Here is a 24139-nt window from a genome sequence, read left to right as displayed (position 1 = left end):
TAATATAGCGTTTAAATCAATATAAAGGTCAGGATTTCAACATTGGGAAGGTCCCCACACAGCTATTTCTTGATACCAGCCGACTGGCAAAATTTTCTGGGGAGAACACTGCAGATGCTAATGCAGGATACACACATGGTTATGAAAGAGTTTTGTGGTAGACTAAACATTTGGATTTTAATGGACACAACAATGGCACTACCTACTATGTGGCATAATCTGTAAAGAGCATTACTGTGTGGTATAATGTGTAAGCTGTATTACTCTGTGGCATAATGTTTAAGGGGCACTACTACTGCGTGGCATAATGTGTATAAGGTGTATTCCTCTGTGGCATAACATGAATGGGCTCTGTGTGGGGGGTATACCTCTGGGGGCCTTTTAAGATCTTGCTATGTGGCTGCCAAAATTCTAGTTACACCCTTGCTTGCAAACACAAGAGGGCTGACTAATATATATTGTCACTTTAAAAAGAACTAACTCTGGATGTCTTACGAACTTGAATGAGTCATAAAGTTTGATCAGTCTGTGAGATTAAGGACACATTTGTAGCTTTCAAACAGGTCTTTGGCAGACTGCCAATTTCCACTGTAGCCAACCCCAGAACCTGTGTACTGTAAGAGTGTCCCCATTTTTATGGATTGTGAGACAGTGTGTGGCCCTGACGAAGTTCAAAACTTGGCAAAAACCTAATCCTGGTCAAAATACACCACCATGCTAAATTTGGTGAAGCTAGATTCAAAACTCTGGTCGTGCATAAAAGGACAAACAGACAGAAAGTCAGACAGACACGCTTTCTCGCTTATTATATAAATTTGCTACTCTATGAAACACCAGAGTACTCACAGATTGTAATATAGCAAACAATAATAGTCACACGTAATCTTATTCTACAGGGAATATGTTCTTGGGTTTTGGGTAAATAGTTATTTAGTAAGATGGTTCAACTAAGTACAGTACCTTTAAGGCCTTGGCCGAAAGTCCATCAGACGACATTGTCACCTGGAAGTCACGACCGGTCTGGAAAATGGTACAAATTTGGATCAATTATTAATGTTGATTAAGCAAAATAATAATAATAATGCAATCAACATTTATATGTATATTTAATTTTGAAATACACTACTGAAAAAAAAATGACCAAATTAGCCACTTTACATTATTTGAGTTGAGAAGCTCTGTAAATAATCACTGAATCCATCTTCTAATCCTTCCTGATAAAAAATAAAAACAAACAAACCCATATAGCTAGCTGGGATTAACAAAATGTTCATTTATAGGTGTTCTAAAATACTGTGTGAAAGATAAAAGTCATTCCAATTAACAGCTGTACAGCAGCAACAAAATACATGTGTGTGAAGTTTTGTGACCATACACTCAGGCTAAGTCCCAAATTCAATTAAATGCGATAAGCCGTTATTCAGCGACAAAGGGCTTATCGTTTGAATTTATACTTTTAGGGCAATCCTATTAGCTGCAGTATTCTCCATAGCCAAAAGTGGCAAAAAGTTTTTTTCACCACCAGAGCAGATACGTTGTGCAAAACCCCTATTTTAAAAGGTAAAAATATCTTTGTGTAGAACCCCTTGGACACCCACCTTAATGACCAATTAAAGAAAAAAGTTTTTAATTAGTGTAATTTGGCCAATAATTACATAAATTTTGGGGTGAAAATAAAAAATGTTGGAACACGGGTTTAAAGTAGTGGATCGTGTATTTTGGGGGCTGTATGGATTGGACATGCGTTTTAAACATTGCAGGTGGCTGCACCAGGTGTATTTAAAAAAAAAAATCTAATAGTGCCCTAAAATGACACAAAAATATAATTGCACCGATTTTAATGTACACCTAATTAAGCTGCAACATTTATTTTAACCCTCCCCCCAAAATGCATATAACAGTGATTTGACACAATTTAAGAACCCCCAAATACTTTTATTAGGGTCACTAATACACTTCTATATTGTTTTTGTATCTCAGTTGGCCTTTATTTCAGGTACAGACAGATTTCCCCATTTTCTGCTGTACTTTCCGGCGGTTACACCACGGCCAGTTTTCGATAGAATGCTGCATTGTGGCTTTTGAAATTGGATTGTGCAAAAAAACGGGAGCACGCATAGGCAAAATGATCGCAAAAAAAGTCTCATGTGCATTAAGTTTTCGCAGTATCGCGTCTAATTGAATTCGGCCCTAAAACTTTATATCATTGTCTGCTCAATCTTCCAGGCGAATCAGTCAGTTTTACCAGCAATCACACCAGCAGACTTGATGTCACAATGAGGATGACCAATAGAACAAATTCAAAGTCAAATAACTGCTAATGTAATCAATTGTTCACAAAGCTGTGCTTTCCCTGTGTGAGCACCTCTCCCTTCAGGCTGCCATAGCATTCAACAGAAGAAGCAGATAGAAGTCCACATTTACAATTAAATATATATGCAAAACAGGGGGCAGACCATAATAGATTTGCAGAGCTTATATATCAGCGATTCCTGACCAGTGTGTCAACAAACACAAAGGTGATATTACCATAGGAATAGGTATGTAATGCCGACAGATGTGTTCCCGGCAGACGTAATACCGATGTCGGAAGCCCGTACAGTGGAGATCTCGACTGAGGCTGGTAGGTACCCTAACCCTCCCTTAGTGGTGCCTAAACCTAACCCCCCCTTCCCGCACTCTAAACCTAACCCTCCAGTGGGGCCTAACCCTAAGTCCCTCCGGTGGTGCCTAACCCTTACCTCCTGCTTCCCGCACCTTAAACCCAGGGGCAGATTGGGCCGCCAGATAACCGGGACACTTCCCGCTGGGCCGGTTCAGAAGTGCCGTGACCCCCCCTCTGACAAGGGTCCTCTGACTGTTTTTGGCACTTTTGGCCCGATCCGTGGGCTGAGAAGAGGCAGGGAGCGAGCAGTTTCCGTGGGCAGGCTAGCTTTATCCTTCTCCTGCAATCAGCAGTATTGCCGAATGGAGCAGAGGCGGAGCAGGGCTGCGGTTTTGTCATGCTGACTGCCAACAAGTCTGACCTGCACTCACTGTCTGTGACAGTGCGGCTCCACCTCTTAGCTGGGGATGAGTCTGACACTATAAAATTGCCACTTGGCTGGCTCCGCCCCCTCTTCCATGTTAAAGGTTTTTCAGTGCAGGCTTAGAGAAGTGCTCCAGAACTCCTGACACTGCGTTGTTTGTGCAGGTCGAGCATACGGGACACCAAATTCCCCGGGTGCTCGTCTAACAAGACCACCCTCTTATAACTGTGACGTGCTGCTCTGGATGTTCTCAGTCTGCTGAAGTGCACTGCTGAGTCAGTGTCAGTGAGAGTATCCCCCAATGTCAATTATATTATTATTCCACTCCGCCCCATTCCTTTTTTTTAACCTCTCTCTATAATTTTCCTCTCCCTGAGGCCCCGCCCCATTCTCTCTCCTTACCCAAGTGCCTGGCCCGGGCCCTCTTCTCCAGTCCTGGGCTCAGGCAAGCTGTCTCCACACAGTGAGCAGAGACAAGGGAGCCTTCAGCCAACTGAGGTCAGTATATGGAAGGGGAAGGGTCTATTAAAGCAACTTGTAGGTGGATTGGGGGTGTATTAATATCATGGGAGCACTTTAGTGTTATCAGAGAGGTACATTGAAGTTTGTGTAGTGATATCATGTGAGAGTGTATTAATATTACACACACACACACACACACACACACACACACACACACACACACACACACACACACAATCTAGATTGAGATATAAATAAATATATATATATATTTATATCTCCTAAATCTCTATAATCCTGCTCTGTATTATACATGGTTATATATAACACTATCTGGATGTTACCACGGTAACAGTCTCTCCATTGAGCCGTAGTTTATTATATTATGGCCTTTTTCATACACTATATATGTATTTGATATTTCTCATATGTTAATTACATGAATTAAGTCATGTATTTTGATGTCAATTCCAGTCCGATAGTATGTTAGTGATGGGTCACATGGTGTAATTTTGACGTCATCTGGAAGCGTTTGCATACTGGAAGAGACGCCGGATGACACAAGATAATTTACTGGGTGTATGGGGATATAAGGTAAGATTTTTTTGGTGTTTTATTGTATCCCTGATGACAATGTATTACATAGAAACTTTAATGTAAAGGTAGTCTGCTGTTCATTTATTTGAAGTACTTGAGTGCAGAGATTGATGTATACTATCATGGACTCTCTTTGTGAGGGCAGCGGAATAAGGGGTCTATTCACTAAGTCTTGGAGAGAGAAAAAGTGGAGATAAATAAAGTACCAACCAATCAACTTTACAGGCTGTGCTTGAAAAATGACAGGAGCTGATTGGTTGGTACTTTATCTCTCATCAAGGCTTAGTGAATAGACCCATAACATACAGATTATAATCTGGAGTTCCGTGGACACAATTACACATACACACACTTACACGCACAGGGGTCTAAAGCAAGTATCTTGCCTAGGGCCTCATGTTCTCTTAATACAGCTTTGCTCCCAGACCATCTCTGAATGAGTGACAGGAGGGTTCACAGTGGCAAAAAAAAAAAGTTGGCAGTTGAGGACATGATATGCATTTATTTATACTAAATATTAACAATGTCATGCTTTGTACTAGGTTCCAGAAATCACTTTGCTGGAACTTGTACTTCTAGACTAGCTATTTGCTTATAAGCGTGTTTTTTTTTATCCATAATGATGCATCAACAATGGTCCACTGTACATACATACAACTTGCTTCACATTAATAAGAAGAAGATTGTAGAGGTGAATTTAGGGCCTGATTCTGAGTCGGACTCAGCTGCGTCCTTGTCTGCAACTTTTGCTGGTCGCTTGCCTGCGACTTTATGCAAATGCCATTACATAGCCCTTCCCTGGTCTACAGCCATACATTTAAATGTGCAAGGAAAGGGACACCCATTTATAGTATCTGTAGACGATGTAATACCACCTGGTGCTTCTTTAGACGCCACCATTGATTGGTCCATGGAAACTTGCACCAGCCCTATGGTAGGTGCAGTGCCTCCATCCGAGTATAGCCTCCAATGTGATGTATGTTGAGTGTCTGTGTACACAGCCACTTTCATTGACACACCCACGACACTGATAACATGTTCGTAAGAAGTACCATCTACATGCACATGAATAGCCACTTAGCAGTCATGACCCAACACTGGTTTTGCCTATCACATTGGCCATAATTAATTTTATTTGGTTCTGGGCCATCAACCCATAGCACCCAGTTTCGGAACCACTGGTATAAAGTATACATCTTTCCAGAAGACAGATCCCGCCCCCTGCACAGACCTCACCACTTGTCAAATCTCTGACCCCCCTCCCCCATTCTGGGCTGCTTCCATCAATTTCCCGGGCTGGTTTTTCATCCCAGTCCGCCCCTGCTTAAACCTAACCCTCCCCCAGTGGTGCCTAACCCTAACCCCTCCCAGGGGTGTCTAACCCAAATTCCCCCCGGGGGTGCCTAAAAACTAGCGATAAGTATTAGAAAATATAGGTGCAGGGTGTCCTGCGCACAATGTCCAGGGGGGCACAGCCTGCACCTATATTTCTAGATACACTCAGGAAGAGGGTTGGGGCCCATCTTCCCTGAATATGCCCAATATGCATGCATGTTTTTTATTTTCATCCTGGAACGCTTACAAAATGTGACATATTTACAGGTAACATGGATATTTTTTTATTATAACAATATACAATGAGGATTGTATGTGAACTATATTTAAATCCAAGTTAGCAATTTATGTTTAGTTTACAAATATTAATCCAATTAGGATTCCGGGTCTATTACAGTTTTTGTTTGTCATGATAAAATTGTATATCATCTTTGAAAAAAAAAAGATGGTAACCATTGACTTATGTGAATGACCTAAGGTATCTACACTGAGCTCAATGATTTCTACACTACTTACGGAGGTCTGTTCATGCTCCACATATGAGTTATTGATAAACAAAGGTATGGAATGCATGTATGATTGCAGGGATGGTCGTGAGTTAAGCAGTCACCTATTTGTTTACTGTAAATTATGCAAACTTGTACTGCACATGCCCACAAAAAAACAACCTCAAACACATTTGGTAGCATCAGACACTTGGGTGTCATACTTGGAGAGGCAGAATGGGGCATGGAGAGCATGTAAACACAGTACGAGCACAGTAAAGGAGTGTTCACGTAATATAGATGCAGATCTGCCCATCACTAGTTGGTGCCTGAAGTCCTATGCAAATAACCACGCATGAAGAGGACTATTGGTAGGATTAGCTAATAGCTTCTAGTTGGCGTATTACGGATTGACTTCTGAAGTCTCTGCATGTCTAGATTATATGTACTTGTGAGTGTATTTTAGACTTTTTTTGCTTCTTCATTCATACACATGACAGATGATAAACTCATTTATTATAAGGGATTTTTTTTTTTTTTTTTTTTTTACAGTGAATACAGTCCTGGTTTGTGTAAGAGTATCTGGTGTAGTCACCTAGCGTAACGGTGTTGGTGCAGAGCGGACACCATAGCACAGCCCCTGAGGGAGCAAAAGCCTTTTACTAGTACACATGAATACAAAGCAACTTGTGCTACAGGATCTCCAGCATGCACCTGAACTTCCCACTGACCTGGGCTTAACTAACTGAAGTTATAAGATCAACTGAAACATGAACTGAAATGGGAAGTTTGGGAGCAGGACAAAAGAGAAAATAACTATAAAAAAAGAAGGAAGCAAGAATGTAAAATAGTAACATCATTATTAGGTTTCACTAATCAAATAAATAAATAAATAAAATAGCAGAATTAAAATAGGATACAAAAGTACAGAAATAAATAACACTAATAACTTTACAGGCTTTGTGTTTGGAGAAAAGGACCAAGCCCAAACCTGCTAACTTCTACTACTGTATCTCAGTCAGCACTGACCAACCTGCAGCTCTCTAACTGTTGAGTAACTACAAGTCCCAGCATGCTTTATCAGCTGATCGGTGGGAGGGTATGCTGGGACTTGTATTTTCACAACAGCTGGAGAGCCAAAATGTTGCCCAGGCCAACATCTAGAAGAAAAAAAAAGCCTCAATATTACATAAATATGTTAAATGTTGTCACAAATTTTACTTCAATATTGGACCATTAGGGTTACTCCATGACCAATACTTCATCATGGCAATTCATTCTATATGCCTGTATGGAGCTAAACACATCTCCTATAAAATCTTGAAAAAGTTTGGATAAGCAATTTAAACAAAATACTAAATATTACAATACTATAATGTAAGATATATATAGAAAATCCAATTATGTATATACAGTATGTATAGACCAGGGTTGGCCATACTTTTGTGAACTGGGATTTACTTTTTGTTCACTTACTTAGGGCCGGTTTCAATTAACCGCAAAAAGTCGAGCCGTGATGTTTTCTCCGCCATAGTATGTTTTTAGGCGATATTTTCCCTGCGTGCTCCCGCTTATCTCCGTATTCAATTCCAAAAGACGCGAAAAGGCAAACAGGCGAAAGCGGTGAATAGCGAAACTGGTGAAAAGTCCTTAAGATTTTGGGGAAATCAGTCTGTACCACAGAAAAAGCTGCACTAACACTCAAAGTCAATATAGAAGTGTCCTAATAGCCCTAATACAAAAGTGTTTTGTGTTCTTAAAGTGTCAGAATTGGCTGTTATATGCATAAGTGCTGAAAAATTATAGAAAGAAATTTCTTTTGTGAACAATAAGTACCAAGGTTAAATTTGGGGTACATGAAAATGGGTACTAGCATATTGTGAAGTCTTTAAAAAAAAAAAAAATAAACCTTAAAAATACACCTGCTGCAGCCTCGTACAATCTCAAAAACACCTTTCTCCTCCATATAGCCCCCCAAAGTACCAGGTCCCCCGCTTTTTACCCATTTAACATTATTGCCCTAAAAATGACATATCGTTTTTGGGGTCTTCTTAAAAAATGTTTTCATTTTTTTTGGACTGATTGGTCACTTCCCCTAATGACTAAAGGGTTCTGGACCAAATCCCTACATTTGCACCCCAAAATAGAGATTTTGCCTGCCTATACAGGGAGAAAACTTTTCATCTGTTTTTTTTCCCGCTTAGGCGAAAGCTCCGGGAATTGAATACGGGGATACTTTGAAAACCTGTGAAAAGTTTTAGCCGATTTGCACTTTTCGCCTCTAATTGAATACAGCCCTAAGTGGTGATCTACAAGCGTCAATGGACCTGATTCAAAGGCAAACGCTATTATGATGTTTGCGCTGTTGAGCAATTTATTTTTGTTACTGCAAAATCTCCTAACTGTACAATGGTGATCGCAGTTGCTTATGGGATCGCTGGCATTAGAGGCGGTGACTGTATATTTTTGCAGATATAAATCCTTAAGAAATCGCAACTGTGCATACATAGAGCTCACCTCTGACTCAGGCACACAGGCCCTATGCTGCACACAGGCGCACGACTCAGGCACACAGGCTCTATGCTGCACACAGGCGCACGACTCAGGCACACAGGCGCACTGATTGTGATTTCCCAACAGCTCTCACATACATAAAACACAGTAGTATTAAATAAAAATGACAAGCACAAAAATATAAAACATACCAAAAAATATATCCAGTCATTTTGAGGTGTACAGAGTTTCAATCTCTTACATTCCCCCCATACCATAAACTTGTAATAAATTGTAATTATCTCCACTACTTAATATAAGGGGTTGTCTTATTTAAAAAATAAATAAGTCAGTCACACAGTGTCGATGTGTGTGGCGGCAAGCCGATGTTTGGGGTAGCATATTACCACAGCACTAGGAGGCTGTGCCCTGGCAGCGTCACCCTACAGCCCCTTTATCGCACATATAAAACACAATCACTCCCCACATACTACCTCCAGGAGAGACTCCAGCACTTGCAGAAAGTTTGCAGCCATCAGTCCAGGGATGTGCTTGGCGCTGTGAGGAACCTATGTGCTGGTGGAACAGCAGCTGCCCATGACACTCAGCATGCTCTGTGGGGCCAGGCAGGCGGACAGCAGTAGCAGTGGACTCCTTACAGCACATGGGTGATGTCATGATGTTACCCGCGCACTGTACTACTGGGAGCTGGGCTTCTAAGGCTCCAGAGGCCGTTTCAGTTTTTTTTTTTTTTTTTACTTCAGTTGGTCGCAATCTACCGGCAGATGCCCCATGAGCTACAGGTAGATCGCAATCTACCTTCTGGCCACATCTGGTATGGACAATCCAATTAGTTATAATGTAACTAAGTTATATGTGTATACATCCTGCAATTCACAATGAAGAAATCACAGGCAACACTCAGACATGAGTTGTACTATACTATATTTAGATAGTATTAACAATGACCTCATCCGGAACGGCGTTCCTGAATCTGCTGACCTGGGTTACAGTTGCTGCAGAAATTGGGTGTTCGGCAAGATGAGACATTTTTGGTGTGGTCACTGGCAGTGTAGAGTTTGTGGGATGAAAAGTATCCATGTTGGGGGACTGCAGGGGCATTAGAAACATTAGATGGGAGACATTATGTCATTTATTCAGTGTTTTAGACAACCCCTAAACACTGGTGCCTTGCTCCATACCTCCCAACTGTCCCGCATTTAGAGGGACAGACACGTTTTTTGGGGACTGTACGTCCCTCGGGCCCAGCGGTGGTGGGGGGAGTTCGGGGAAGCATACACCGCTGCTCTGCATAGTACAGCAGCGTGTATGCAGAGCGAGAATAGATGCAGTGCGCATGCGCACAGCATCTGTTCACAGTACGGGGGGAGGGGGAGCCTGAGGGCAGCCCAGCATCTTGGAGCTACTGGGCACGCCTCTTACTGATGTAAACGGGGGTGTGCCGCTAGGCCATGCCCCCTTTCGTATAGGCCACACTCCTTTTCAGGAACACGTGCGCACAGATGTCCCGATTGGAGATCTTCAAATGTTGGGAGGTATGTTGCTCTACCATTAGGTGAACGGTTGCCACACACATAGCAATCTGCACACGATCCCACGATGTATGCGAATTCCCCTGAACTCTCCCCCGGCAGTCCTACACACGATTTGAAGCAAAAAATGCCCAATTTGACTTAAGATCTATCGTGCATCCAGTGCATTGTGTCCCAGATTGGCAAATCTGCTCTACAGCACGGCAGATTTGAAGATGCGATGTGCGACCTGCGGGAACGCGCATCGTGATCGTGAGTGGGGACTCACGATTTGGGCATATTTTACACGATTTGTTGTCACGATTCGTCGAAATCTTGTAAAATATCGCTATGTGTGTGGGCAGCTTAAGACTCTAATGTAGCCACAGCCTTTGGTACAACAACTGAGAGTGTAGTTCTGAGATTTTTTTACATGACAGTGAACTTTGACCTACAGGATTTGTAACAGTGTTCCTGTGAAATTAGGTCATAACTGATTACTACAGTATAACTTACAGGTTTACTCAGGTACTAACATTAAACAAATCTACTGCCATGTGATAAATCCTAGTTTGTACCCCTTCTCTGCTGTCTTATGGTGCATACACACGATCAGATTTTTTCTTCAGATATGGACGATAACGATTTAAAAATCGTTCAGTCGTTCATATCTGAAGGAAAATCGTTCATATCTGACATGCCTGAACGATGGACGATCAACGATGCGCGTTCCCGTTTGTCAGATAACGATATCTGACATCTGATGGGTTTGCAGTCAGACTTGGACGATTCCATTCATTTTAATGCAGTCAAAAATCGTTCAATCGTTCAAATCGTTTAATCGTTCAGTCGTTCATCTGACAAATCTGACAAGTCTGACAAATCTGACCGTGTGTACGCTCCATTACTGACATTTCTGTGCTTTGGGTTTATCACTGAGACTTTGTTAAATAATTTAGAACCTATACAACCAACTCCCTTCACCTGCCTCCTCTCCCAAACCAAGAACAGGTTTTATGACAATTGTAACCACTCTGTAGTTAAACATTAACTTGCAAACAGACCTGTCACAAGGTTCTTTTTTAAAATAGGAAGTTACTTGACCAGGGGAAGAAATGGAAATAACATTTAAGCCACAGAATAAGCGGAAGTGTGCTTAAAAAGAAAAAAAAAAAAAAAAAAGAAGAATAGAAAGAAATTGTACAGTTTACTTAAGTTTTTATTTAGTAGAAAGTCCAATTTACAGAGTGAAAGTTTTTCTAGGACAGTAATGGGCTTATTTATCAATACTATGTTTACTATGATTTGTTTTTAGTATCACTTAAATGTATTAAAGGGCTTTTGGAGCAGTTTTTGTACCTACTCCCAGCCCTTACATTTGCATTGCTTTAGTAAGCAGATTGCATTTCCCATACGTGTAATGGGAAATGAGATCTGTCTCAGATTTACTAAAATAAAATTGTAAAAAAATACCGGAGGAAGCCTTACGATAATAACGCCACCTGCAGATGGCGTTTTTAGGGCTTTCCGCAGTTTCTCAGAATCCTGCTCTGCTTTGACAGGCAGAGCTGGGAGCAGGTGCCCGATTACAGTAAAACACCACAACACTTACCTGCACCCAGGGGACCGGTGATCAGTGATCCAGTCAGCTCCTCTGTGACTCAGGTCAGCTGATCTCCGGGATCCTGCTCCGTGACCCCGGCATTTGACTTGTGCTGTAAACCGCCAGCTCAGATTACAGCACAAGTCAGATGCTAGGGACACAGAACAGAAGCCCAGTGATCATCTGACCGGAGTCACAGAGGAGCTGACCAGATCACTGATCATGTGCAGGTACAGGCCGCAATACATCTGAAGGCGGATTGCGCGATCTGATCGGAAACGCCGGTCAGTAATGCTGACTGGCGGCCATCGATGTTCCGCGATCCATCGCAGGATTGGTGAAATTCTACATGTTAAATTTCGCCGATGTGCCAATCATGATAATTGTTTGATCATGACCGGCATACTGTATCTGTGAAATCCAACATATTTCGTTGCCAGGTTGCAGGATTGCAACATAGCGGCCTTTAGTGTCAGCTTAGTGGGGGGAGACAGAAAAGGGGGTCACAGGGATGGGGGGGGGGGGAGCGTAGCCAGCGGTGCACGCACAGTTGCGCTCTCAGGATATACCCTGATAAATGCAGGGGAGTGAAATACCGGCTGCTGATGGTGCAGAATCCCGGCAGTGGCAGTAAGTAACCTAACCCTTTCTGTCTCTCCTCGGGTGGTGCCTAGCCCCCCCTGCAGAATACTTACAACGAATCCTTCGTTAGGGATTCAGACGCCGGTATCCTGATCCCCATCGGGATAGCGGCATCTGCATTTTGCCAGCGGGAAGCCGGCATCGGTATATCGACAAATTTTTTTTTTTGCCAATGTGATCAAGACTAAAGCTGGGTACACACACACACACACCTATAAAATCATTAGACCGATGGGCCCGATGATTGTATAGATCTGTATGCAGGAGCATTAGCAGATAAACTGCTTAAAACGCTTCTGCAAATGGTCAGATCGGGAGGTCAGTTTAATATTTAAGAAGCTCGACCTTCCATCTTTTGAAGAATGTTCTCATAAAGCTAGGATAGCTCAGGGGTACAGAGGGAGGAGGCGTTTATACTGATCGGATAAACGCTCCGTGGATCAGAGCATTTATCTGATCTGCCGAGTGATCGGCATTATGTGTACCCAGCAGAATCTGTATGACATGCCGTTGGACCTAAGCCCGGCGGATGTAATACCGAAGCCGGAAGACAGAACAGTGAAGATCCCGACAGGGTGAGTATTTTAACTATTCCTAACCCCTTTCCCCCCCCCTAACCCTCCTTTAGGGGTGCCTAAACCTAGGCCTAAGCCTAACCTCCCTCCAGGGGGGCCTAACCCTAAATCCCCCCGGGGGTTCCTAAACCTAATTCCCCATTCCCAGGCTAAGTGTTCTACTTACCCGTCGCGGATGAACTGGATGGCGGGGGTTGGTGTTCCGGTGTCGAGATTAACATAGGGGGTCGGTATTTCGACACCTATGTTAAATCCCTTGCCGGGATTACGCTGTCGGGAATCTGGCGGTCGGCATTTTGACCGCCGGCTTCCTGACCCCATACCGTACCCAGCATAAGGCTACGTACACACTGCTATATAAATAACATTATTATTATAAATGCATTTTGAACGTATAATTTTTATGCCACTTTTCTACCAATAGAACTCAAAGTGCTTTACAACTGGATTCAAAAACAGAAATACAAAGGGCCTGACTCAGAGGTGGTTGCTGTTGCAGCCATGGTTGTGTATTTTTGCAGAGTCGCAGCAATGATGCTATGTAAATGCTAGTTTCAGCTAAAAATGGCCGCTGGGAATGCAAAATGCTCATGACACTCCCATAACACACCCATGAGATAACCTTCTTTTGTGCTCACTTTGGCCCAACCTCCTCCCAGACAGTAACGCCCATGGTTTTGCCTCGTTGGTTCTAATGCCATTGCCTCAATACGTAACAGCGAACTTTGTGTATACTCAGGGTAAGGCATGCGCTGTAGGCAGCGGCGGATTTTACCTAGGGTCTGCGAGGCTGCAGCCCCCCCAGTAAAATCCTCCACTTCAGTGAGCCTGCGCAGTCTGTGACTGCACTGGCTACACTGTGACTGGAGGTGGCTTCCCATTATAAGCGCCACCTGTTAGTCACACACAGGACAGGCAGCCCCAGGGGGAGGTGTCTCCTCCCCCTGGGACTGCCAGTCCGGGCTGCCATAAGCAGCTGCTCTGCTTTTCGGGCAGCCCTACAGGACTTCTCAGGGCCGTTACCAATGCAGCCCCGAGAAGCTGGTCTAGTGTTATGCGCATGCGCGGTGCTACCACCGCTCATGTGAAAAGTCCCGGTGCCTGACATTCATTGCAGGTGCCGGGACCAGAAGCAGCGGCCCCTCTCGGGTAAGAGGACAGGAGCCGTTGCTGGCTGTAGGGGTTTACAGGACTTTTCGCACATACACAGTAGCAAATAATCCCGCAACTGCGCAAACATCAGCATTTCATCCACCTCTGAATCAGGCCCAAAATAAGCTTAACAGAAAAGAGAACTAAGCTTCAGGGTTGAATTTTTTTTTTTTTAGTTACTAAAAGGGACATAGTGAAATATGTGAGTATATTGGTGAGTCTGGAGTCTGATTTTGAGGTGTGAAGGCCTCTCGAACTGTGCGACAAAGAGTTCCATAGAGTCGTAGCTACAAAGCTAAAAGGTTTACCCCCAAATTAATTAAGGGAGGTTCTAGGTACGTCTAATAGTCCTTCATGTACAGGATGTAGTAAGTTAAGCGCCTTTAAAACATAAAAGAGAAATAAAAGCCATTGCACCAAATAAGACAACACTTAAAAAAAAGCAATTAAGTGTATTTACTTTTTGAACGCTCCATTTTTCATTTCTGTGTCCTTGACATGTGACAGTACAGTTGAAAACTTACATTCATGTCAGAGGACGAGCATGGTAAAAGCAATCAGAGGCTGTTATGGAGCATTACAGATGTGTCTCCACATTCTTCTGGCTTAAAATCCTAATTTTGTTTTGAATTGGATGTATTTTTACTTATTTTTTTAACATAATAAAAAGCATTGCAAACACCAGTCTGTACATAGGGCCTGATTTACAGTTGTACGGTATTGCACTTCGATGCACCTTTATATGCAGTGGCTGAGCACTACCATACAGCTAATATGCTAATGCCAGAAGGTGTCTAAGGACAAAAGACGCCACCTGTCGGCATTGCAAACACAAGTAGCATTCGAAGATGCAGCATCAGATCACCATCGGTCGTGAAGATTGCAGCCATCCGAGTAAGCTTACTCGGACTGGCTGCCGGACCTCCTCTGCTGGGGCTAGGAAATCTGCGTTGGATGAAGCAGACCCTGATATCAACACGCCTACATTTCACAAAACAAACCAAGTCATCGCTCCCGCCCTCAAACAGACAAAGCATGTCCATCATGCTTCAGCTTGGGAGCATTGCGAGAGATCTCGCAGAAACTGATTGGCACATGCACAATACAGATCCTGCGCTGATCAGTAATTATCAGGTTTGTGTACATCACTGAATCAGGTTCATAGTCTGAGGCTCCTAAATTTCCATGCAGGTTTTCTCCATATGTGTTGTGTCCAAATGCAACAGAGAAATTTGAAAACCCACTTATGTAAATAAGACGTTAATAAATTATAGAAATCTAAAATACTAATACATTAAGTTAGCATTTAAAAAGCTCTATAAATAACAAATAAAATAATAGTTGATAGGAGGTTTTTAAATAAACTATCAAAAATTATACTTGCACTAGCATTTTTACTGTCAGTAAAAACATGTAAATGTCTGTTAGTTCCAATGAACCCATACACACTTACAGTTAAAGTAGTGTTGATAGGGTGATCTCTTATGGATAATGCCAGTCTACTTATTTGTTATCACTGCAAATTCTTCCAACCCCCCAACTACAAGTAATAGTTACCACCACATGTTGATCACCATCACATTTGGCATTTTGATTGAGACTTCGTAATACCAATTGTATAGCAGATCAGTGATTTCAACTATAGGGCACTGGTCTGCTATACTTCTACAAAGATACAAGTGGTCCTTTTTTTATTTGTGATCTCAGAATCATTGTATGCAAGTACAGGTCCAATGAAACCTAAATTTCACTAATGACCTATATTGCTACACTCACTCATATGGGTAGTTCAGGCTACTTATGTTATAGGGTAATGCCCACCCCTAGGTTAATTGGTAATGATATGAATACATATGGTATGCATTATAGGTGACAAGTGGCAGAGTACTGAAACAAGTCAAGGAAAAGCAACAGAAAAAAAACGACGAAAAAAATTGCTACTTTGTACAAAACAACGAGCAACTATAATATATCAATTTAACTGTACTCAATTTTCACAAGTGATTACTAAAAAAGTCCGATAGAGGCCCTACTAGTATTCCTTGCATACTGAACCCCAAAGGCAAAACATGTTTTATTGCCGATGATATGAATGCTTGTTTTATAGATAACTTTTGCATTTCAGGATTGTATAAGCACCTTTAAAGCATCCCAAAAGACCCCCTTACAGATTGCACAAACGCTGAACTGTGGATTTTACTGAGTAATGCTGGGTACACACTAGGACGACGGATCGATCAGCAGACCAATCCGCCGTTGGAGTGGTCAATTGGGAAGCTATTTAAATTTGCCTGCCCAGTTGAGATGTCAATGTCGGATGTCCCTGTGCAAGTGTACGGGTGGTCGGTGGGTCGCCCGTACACACAGCTAGATGCACCGATATACTGTATCTTTCAGATATATCAGCATCGGCTGTGTTGAAGGCCAGCCTGGTATGTCTGAGAACGCCGTGGTCCACAGGCATATCGGGTGTACACACCCGCTGAAGCACTTGTGTACCCAGCATAAGATGTATTGCCACTTTGGGTCCTCACGCTATTATAAATTGTGTGATGAAGGCTCAAAAAACACTGTACTGTTAAAATGTTATTATATTGTACTAACTTTTTATGCAACTCTATACAGAGAATATTTAACAGTTATATCGGTCACTGCCTCATTGTTGACACACACACACACACACACACACAAACACGTCTATTTTTAGTTTTCAGACATATGCCTACAAGTATGTCACCTGGAGGAAATTTATGCAAACACAGGCAAAACATACAAACTACACATAGTTAAGACCTAGGCCAGAATCAAACTTATGACCCCAGTGCTAGGATGTTAACCACTATGTTATCTATTTCTAGGTCAAAGGCACCGATTATTCTAACACCCAAGTCAGGCAATGACCCTAAGTACTTGGTCTCATATTGTCCCATATGGGATGTAGTCGGTCTAAATACCGGCGCAGATATCCCGAATGTCGGCATCCCGAAGGTAAGTATCGCGGTGCTAGGGGGAGTTTAGGGTTATGTAGCAGGGTTAGGCACCGGGGAGGGGGGGGTGTTAGGATTAGGGTGCCAGGAGGGGGAGGTTAGGTTGGGGTTAGGTTTAGGCACCGGGGAGGGGGAGGTTATGTTTAGGCACTAGGGGAGGGAGGGTTAGGGTAGGGGATGGGAATATATTTACCATGCGTTCCTATGGATTCTTACCACTTGCATTATGCTACATTTGGGATTATGACAAAACTACTGTACAGATATGAAGCTATATACACTACTTGCAAGCTTGTATATGCCTTATCTGATTGGTTTTGCTCAATTCATAATCCTTAGATTTTGAAGAAATTCAAGGGATTAACATCCCTCCAGTTTTTCTAAATTGCTAAAGATACTGTACAATAATCCCATGTTATGTATCCACACTCACTCCTCCTACTCCCTACCAGTAAACACCAATGACCAGGCTAACATGCTCTTTACTTATAGAATACCTCTTTCACTTAGGCAGTGTACACAATAGAGCAATGTCCTTTTGAGGCAAATTAGAATGACATATTGTGCGGATTGCAGAGTGTGTACGCTCAATTGCGCGCTTCCGTGCGTCGTATAAGACATGCTCTGGTTGGCTGTGCTGCTTGGTCAATCAGAAGATATCGTGAACGATGTGGAGCACATTGTGTAGTGTGTACGGCCAACCGGACGACCAGGTGATATGTCGTTCTGATTTGGCCTCTGAAGACATCCCTTCTTGCCATGATCTTAAAGATGGTTGTTCTAGTATGTACAGGAGCAATGATAAATTGTATGCGATCAAATGACACGTTAAATCGTTCCATCGCTTTGGTGGATTACACAGTGTGTACACTCAATATCGTTTGTTCCGGGATGAAGGGAAATTGGAACGGCCATCGCGTTGTTTTGGCATCGTTCTGATGTGTACCTGGCCTTAGGGTTGTGCTTACTTCGACTCAGATGCCCTCAGGACTTATGCATGGAATACTGGGTAACACACCTGGGAAACCAGAGGGGAAAAAGCAGGATCCAAAACCAGAGACACAGACAACAATGTCAATGTCAGGCCACATTCAGAATCAGACTGACAGATGCAGCACCAAACCAATATCCCAGGTTATAGTCCAAAAGGTAAAGGTCAGGACGGGCAGAGAAAAAGGCAAGATAAGGAGTCTAGCAATGTAAAGAAAACATAAAACCAGAGTGACAGCACACCCTCAAACACAGAGCCTGATTCAGAGAGGCTATTCGGTTGCTATTGACATATGTTCAGTTTATGCACCTACCTGGAGTAGCAGTGCGCATGTGCCGTTATACTGCTGTGGCTCCAGTCACAGTGTGGGAGAAACCGCAGCCCGTTTAGGGGCCACAACGGGGAGAAGCATCTAAAATGCTGGCATGTTGTCTGCGTTTTAAGGGCGAGCAATAGCCAGCAACTGCGTCTTCTGAGGAAGATTCACTGGCTTCGACACCTTACTTGAGGTGAACATTCCGAGTAACCTATGGGCTTCTCAGACGTTCGATGTTCGTCGCAATGTTGCCGATTGTGATTTGATGCTGCGTCTTTGGATGCAGGCAACGGATCTGAGAAGTACAGGTGGGCATCTCAATTCAAGTCACACCTGCATTATTTACAAACCTTCTCATATCCGCTGCTTCCGAAGACGCAGCGATCATTCCAGCTTCCACTTGTGAATCAGGCCCACAAGCTCCAAACAACATGTGCCAAGGTTTTAAACAGGTACATATAACCTATGCATTTTTCAGACGAGTGCCCACGTCAATAGAATAAACCGTCGTGAGCATGGAATCCTGACATTTAAGGCAGTGCCTGTAGTAACAAAGGGCCAAATGTAATAGGGTGAGAGTTGAGCAGTAAACTCTCACATTATTACATTGGTCAAGTTGTATTTTCAAAATGGAAAACATCTGGATGAAAGTTTAAATCGGGAGAGCTTTTTGAGCCCGAAAAACATGCGAGTTTGCATGTTCTTGAACTGTCATATTTTAAACTCTCACCCTATTACATTTGGCCCAAAGACTAACGCTTGCTAAAGGGAAAAATGTATAGATTCACAATAGCGTCCTAATCATATCAGCAAGCCCCAAGTCCTAGGTCCCACAAATATAGACCATAGACTACAAGTGGCAAAATATATGGTGGGAATAACTCTTGGCGCCATTTCATTGCTAGAGGTATAAAGTGTACGGTGGTTTAAAATTAAATAAAACTTTTCTTAGCAGATATTTTATCCTATCCCCTCCCACCTCCTCAATATTATATTTGGCAACTGCATGCCACACCCTTGGTGGGGTCCTTCCTTTGATAATATGATTTGACATTTTCTCAGGCCTACATATAACTTGTAGAAGTCCATACTTTCCCTCTGCTTCGCATTCTAGTGACTTCCTTGGCTACTGTACCTTCTAAGTGTGTCCATTACTATCAGCAATCCGGGGTACAAAGATATCTCTATGTTCATTCATCTCTATTTACACTCAGTGGCCAACAGGTTGGTGGTCTCACTAATCCATTAAAACTTAAACTTCTACCTAATAATAATAATGATAATAAACTGCTTACCAAGCTCTTACTTGAATTCCCAAGTTCCTAAAAATAAAATGCATGATATGTCATCTTTGTTACTGTTTGGTAGCTACGGGCTGCCCATGGATATTCAATTTCGAGGCCCAAAATTGATCACACTTGTCACTATGGCTATGAAGGGATTACTCAGTGTAAAGAGTAACACATTCCAGAAATGATATATCACCCCATCAGTGGTTACCTTTTACTCCCCTATGGGGCAAGCCATGCCTTCCTCGCCTATGTACAGAATCTGATCCACCCATGTGGACCTCTGACGGAATTAAACCATTAAGGTATATCTTTCACAAAGACTACATGTACATGCAGCACCACTATCTCTTGTCAGTTACCTCTATTGCCTATACAAGTACAGATATTGTTTAGGGGATCTACTCTTGCTGGTGAGGTGGTCAACGTTCCGGTTTACCTACTATTCCTACATACTTTCCATGTCTAAAAGTTATAAGAAGTGGAAAGGGGATATTCTAAACTGAATGGTGATGCCTGGGAGCAGGCCATAATAATATTACCCCCAATCAATCATCTCTACAAAGGACTGCATGATACTTATGTTTCTTAACTGGTATTTGGGTGGCAGAAGAATAACACCATAATGTATAACATGTCATAAATGTCTCGAGGTTGAGGAAGCCGTTTTACATTGTGTCTGTTTACTTCATGTCCATAAATATTGGCCTTTTGCTCACTTTACGGCTACCCTAATTGGCGAATCCGCTGACCTCAAGCTGGCGGCAATTTGACCATCATTGCCCTCACAAGAGATGCATATCTTACATATGAAATTGAGCTAATTTAGGCAACTCAGTGGGTTATAAATGTTAATATCCTCCCCTTATACAGGATAATTTACCATAGCCAAAAATGGTTTTGACAAGCTTTACAAAATGTGGTCAGCTTAGCATGGATAGACTTGTTTCAATACTTGGCATCCATTATGAAGAAAACATAACCTAGGGTTCCCCTTTTTAGTAGGAATTAGGTGGCTCTTTCTGAGTACATTTATTTTCTTAAACATTTTGAACAAAGCACTATACTGTACATACAGGATGTAGTCAGCATCCCGGCGTACAGAAATCCGACGGTCGAAATACTGGCGTCAAAATACTGACAGCATCGGGATCCTGGCACAAGAATCCCGACCACAGCATCCCAAAGGTAAGTATTGGGTGTTAGGGGGAGGGTTAGGCTTAGGCACTGGGCAGTGGGAGGATAGGGTTAGTCACTAAAACGGGAGGTCAGGGTTAGGTACCGGCGAGGGAGGGTTAGAGGTAAGTGTTAGTCTTACCTTACTACCTTAAGGGAGTCAGGATTCTGGCTGTCGGTATGCCGCTGTCAGTATTCTGACCAGCGGCATCCCATACCCAACCCTATACATACATAGATACACACACACGCACACTATAATATAGATTTACATGCACACACACATAATGCCTAACAAATGTAGAATACAAATTAAGGTATTAAAAAAATTCAGCACATATTCACAAGCTCTTATAACCTGTCTAAATTTAGGCTATTTCAAATATTACTTATGTTATGTAGCATTGCTGTGAAGCAGAATAAAAATGTTTCTTTGTCATGACTGTCAAGTACACAAGGCCCAAAATTTGCCCTAAATTCACTCAGTTTATCAAATTAATGCAGCTATTTATTCATAAGGCAAAACACAGCTATAATTCCAATACAAATACAGCTATATATAATGTAATAAGATGTAATAAAGTAAAAAGCCAATTACATGGCAAGCAAAGCACTATATTACTTTCACAATGGAGGGCCTAGTTTCACAACAAAACATAAGCCTATTATAAATATTCTCAAGCTGGCAAAACAGTCTCATCAACCTGGTTTAACAAACTTCCCAGTGATGAACTTTACCCCATGACAAAACAATATTTTGGTAACATTCGACTTGTGTGTTAGTCTCCTGCCTGAAGGGTCATTGGTACAATGCAGAGTAAATAGTGCTGAGCTGGGACTTTCTACAGGAGAACCTTCAAGAGCCGCGCTTCACACTACACATGTTCTGAAGTTTATGCTGAGTCGTAAACTCTTTTCACTATGGGACTCGTTCACACCTATCTGCTGTTAATGCGTTTTTCAGTCGCCTACAGACGCCTGGAAAGAAAATTAAAAATAGGAGAGTTGTCTATGGGTTCATTCACAGTGTTGCATTTAAAAATATAGAACATAGTACATGACATTTCTCATGTGTTAATGTAAGCTATCAGGGGAATGGTATTAATTAAAAACACAATGTATTAATAGAAAAACATCACTAAACCTTTAGAGCAAGTGAGTTTTCATGCGTGTTTACGTATTTACCCACAACATATATGTGAACATGTCCTAAAGTGCAATAACAGAATAACTGGTTTTCTTTTTCACTACATGACATTTGCTGGATATTGATTATCATTCACCGACTCAGACAATAATTGTAAATAACAACTTCACTGAAGGTTTCAATTTAATGCCGTGTTACCTCTAGACGGTGGATAATTACAACATGCTCAAACAATTCTGAGAATCTACGCAATGGCGTGTGACCTTTTGACTGCAGACTATCAGGAGACGATCAGACAGTTATGGGTTTCTGGATACTGTAGGGTCACCAATGACTGCACAGTTGCAGGACAGAATCAGACAATGCATAGTTTACATATCATGTCCTAGTAATAGGTCATTATTATCTCACACAAGGCAGTGGTGGGACTCTTTCTAAAGTAGGGTTACCTCCTGACTGCAGGTTGTTATAACCAGCTCAGGCTGTGGCCCATAATATAAGGGAAATCACCGACTGAACCCCACAACTTGCACACTGTTTTATTTATTTTCTAAACTTTCACTTGAGAATATATAAAAACTTATTCCTTCACATACACAATTTCTCTTTTCTGCAGCCAGGAGACTGCTCCAAAACTCCATTAACCAAACACACACACACACCCCCTTCAAGTCAGTTACAATTACATACAGACAACACCCAGGGAAAAACAGGAATGTTACGTAAGGAATGTTACACACACTCTTCTCTGGAAGAAAACTCTTAACAACATTACTTCATCTGGGAACAATCAGCAAGGAAAACAGTGTACTAGCCAGAAATCCCTCCCTCTCTATAATACTGTTGCACCATTAGCATTGTGAGATCACCAGAACAAGCATTCTGCCCACAAAGTTGTATAGCAAAGGGAAGTGTAGCAGCCTATATAAAGAAAGGACATGTCACATTGATACAACTGGTGTGTAGACTCCCACACTCGTTGTTACTTAGCTTTATGTGCTGGCAATTAGTGCATGTGTGTATGAGAAAGAGATTAGGCATACCGAATTTAAATTTATAATTAACATAGGTTAACTTTAAATGTGTATATATATATATATATATATATATATATATATATATATACATATACACACACACACACACACACATATACATACACACACTGAATGTACTGTGACACGTGCTTAATGTACTAAAATATATACGTGAATGCATAAAGACGACTGGAGAAAGGCTGTAATATCCTATAAAGCACAAACACTAAACAACCGATCCATATTTCTATGCCTAAAACATCAATCCACAGTGTATCCGTATGAGCCGAATACCAGTCTGTTTGTCCTCTGGCCACACACCATACTTGGAGGAAGTTGCACTTGGGAGGGCCTTCCTTCATCGTCACTCATTTAAAATACACCACAACAAAACACACAAATATTATTATTACTAAGCATTAAAGGAAAAACAAAATATCCCTACACCTAAAATATAGCAGAGGCACTAGGCTGTATGAGTAAATAGCAGCAGGGTTTCCTTTCACCCCCGCCATGCCAGCCTGAGAGCCTCCAGCAGACAACAGCCTGCCTCTGACAGCGAGGAGTTCGGATCCTGTGCGCATATAATGGATTGAGGAGATGTAAACGCAATCCACAAATAAACAACGATTAGTATACAACATATCCCACCAGGATCCTCGGATGTAAGCCACACAGCGCCTCGTCCGACCACATCATACAAAGAGTGCGAGCTTCCTTGTTTCCGCCGTATAAACACGCTCTGCTACAATGTTATCTTCCAATTTCCTTATTATTACACAGATCAGGTCCCACCCAGGCTCAGGGAGGAGATGCACATGGGGAAGCAGGCGCCCCCTTACCTGCTGTGCTGTAGGATGAGGGGCCTGGGGGTCCCTGGGCGCTGCTGCCTGCAGGAGGGAGTGCTCAGATCTGCTGAGTTGTAATGTTACAGTTTCCTGGAATTACTCACTCACGGATTCCTTTCATTCATAAAAACACAGTCATGCACTGACGTCATCCTTAGGGGGCGGATCACCAGCTGTCACATGATGGGAACGGTGATGTCATTCAACTGCCTGACTGATTTTAAAAGGGCGATGCCAGGAGAGTGAGCTAGCACCCAAAATAGTTTTAACATGATTTACAATATTCAGGGGCCTATTTATCAAGAAATGATGCAGTAACTACAATTTCTGCATAATTGTATGTATCAGTGCTATGTATTATTAGACTAATGCAGGAGTTTTGACAGAAATCTACTGCAATAGGCTATTGGTGCAGATCCCCATTATTATTTATTTTATTTACT

At 42.1% G+C, this 24139-nt stretch overlaps 1 protein-coding gene across 2 annotated transcripts in view; it reads right to left on the bottom strand.

Moving 5' to 3' along the window:
* The window catches only part of MAFF (MAF bZIP transcription factor F), a 28718-nt gene extending 4943 nt beyond the window's left edge, over positions 1-23775 (bottom strand). Inside the window, exons 1-2 of one of the 2 annotated variants that reach the window (XM_088455034.1) lie at positions 23691-23775; positions 961-1020 (exon numbers count right to left, since the gene is read on the bottom strand). In XM_088455034.1, coding sequence (XP_088311160.1) covers positions 961-996 — 36 coding nt within the window. In that variant the 5' untranslated portion in view covers positions 997-1020; positions 23691-23775. Of the gene's footprint in view, positions 1-960; positions 1021-23499; positions 23564-23690 lie in introns of those variants that run through there. The other variant, XM_088455033.1, reaches the window with a different exon arrangement.
* Between the last annotated feature and the right edge of the window lie 364 nt (positions 23776-24139).

This window comes from Taudactylus pleione, unplaced genomic scaffold (genome assembly GCF_031769625.1).
Source record: "Taudactylus pleione unplaced genomic scaffold, aTauple2 ptg000642l, whole genome shotgun sequence".
NCBI classification, from domain to species: Eukaryota; Metazoa; Chordata; class Amphibia; order Anura; family Myobatrachidae; genus Taudactylus; species Taudactylus pleione.
Note: the sequence above shows the minus strand (reverse complement) of the source record. Positions and strands in the feature narration are given on the sequence as shown.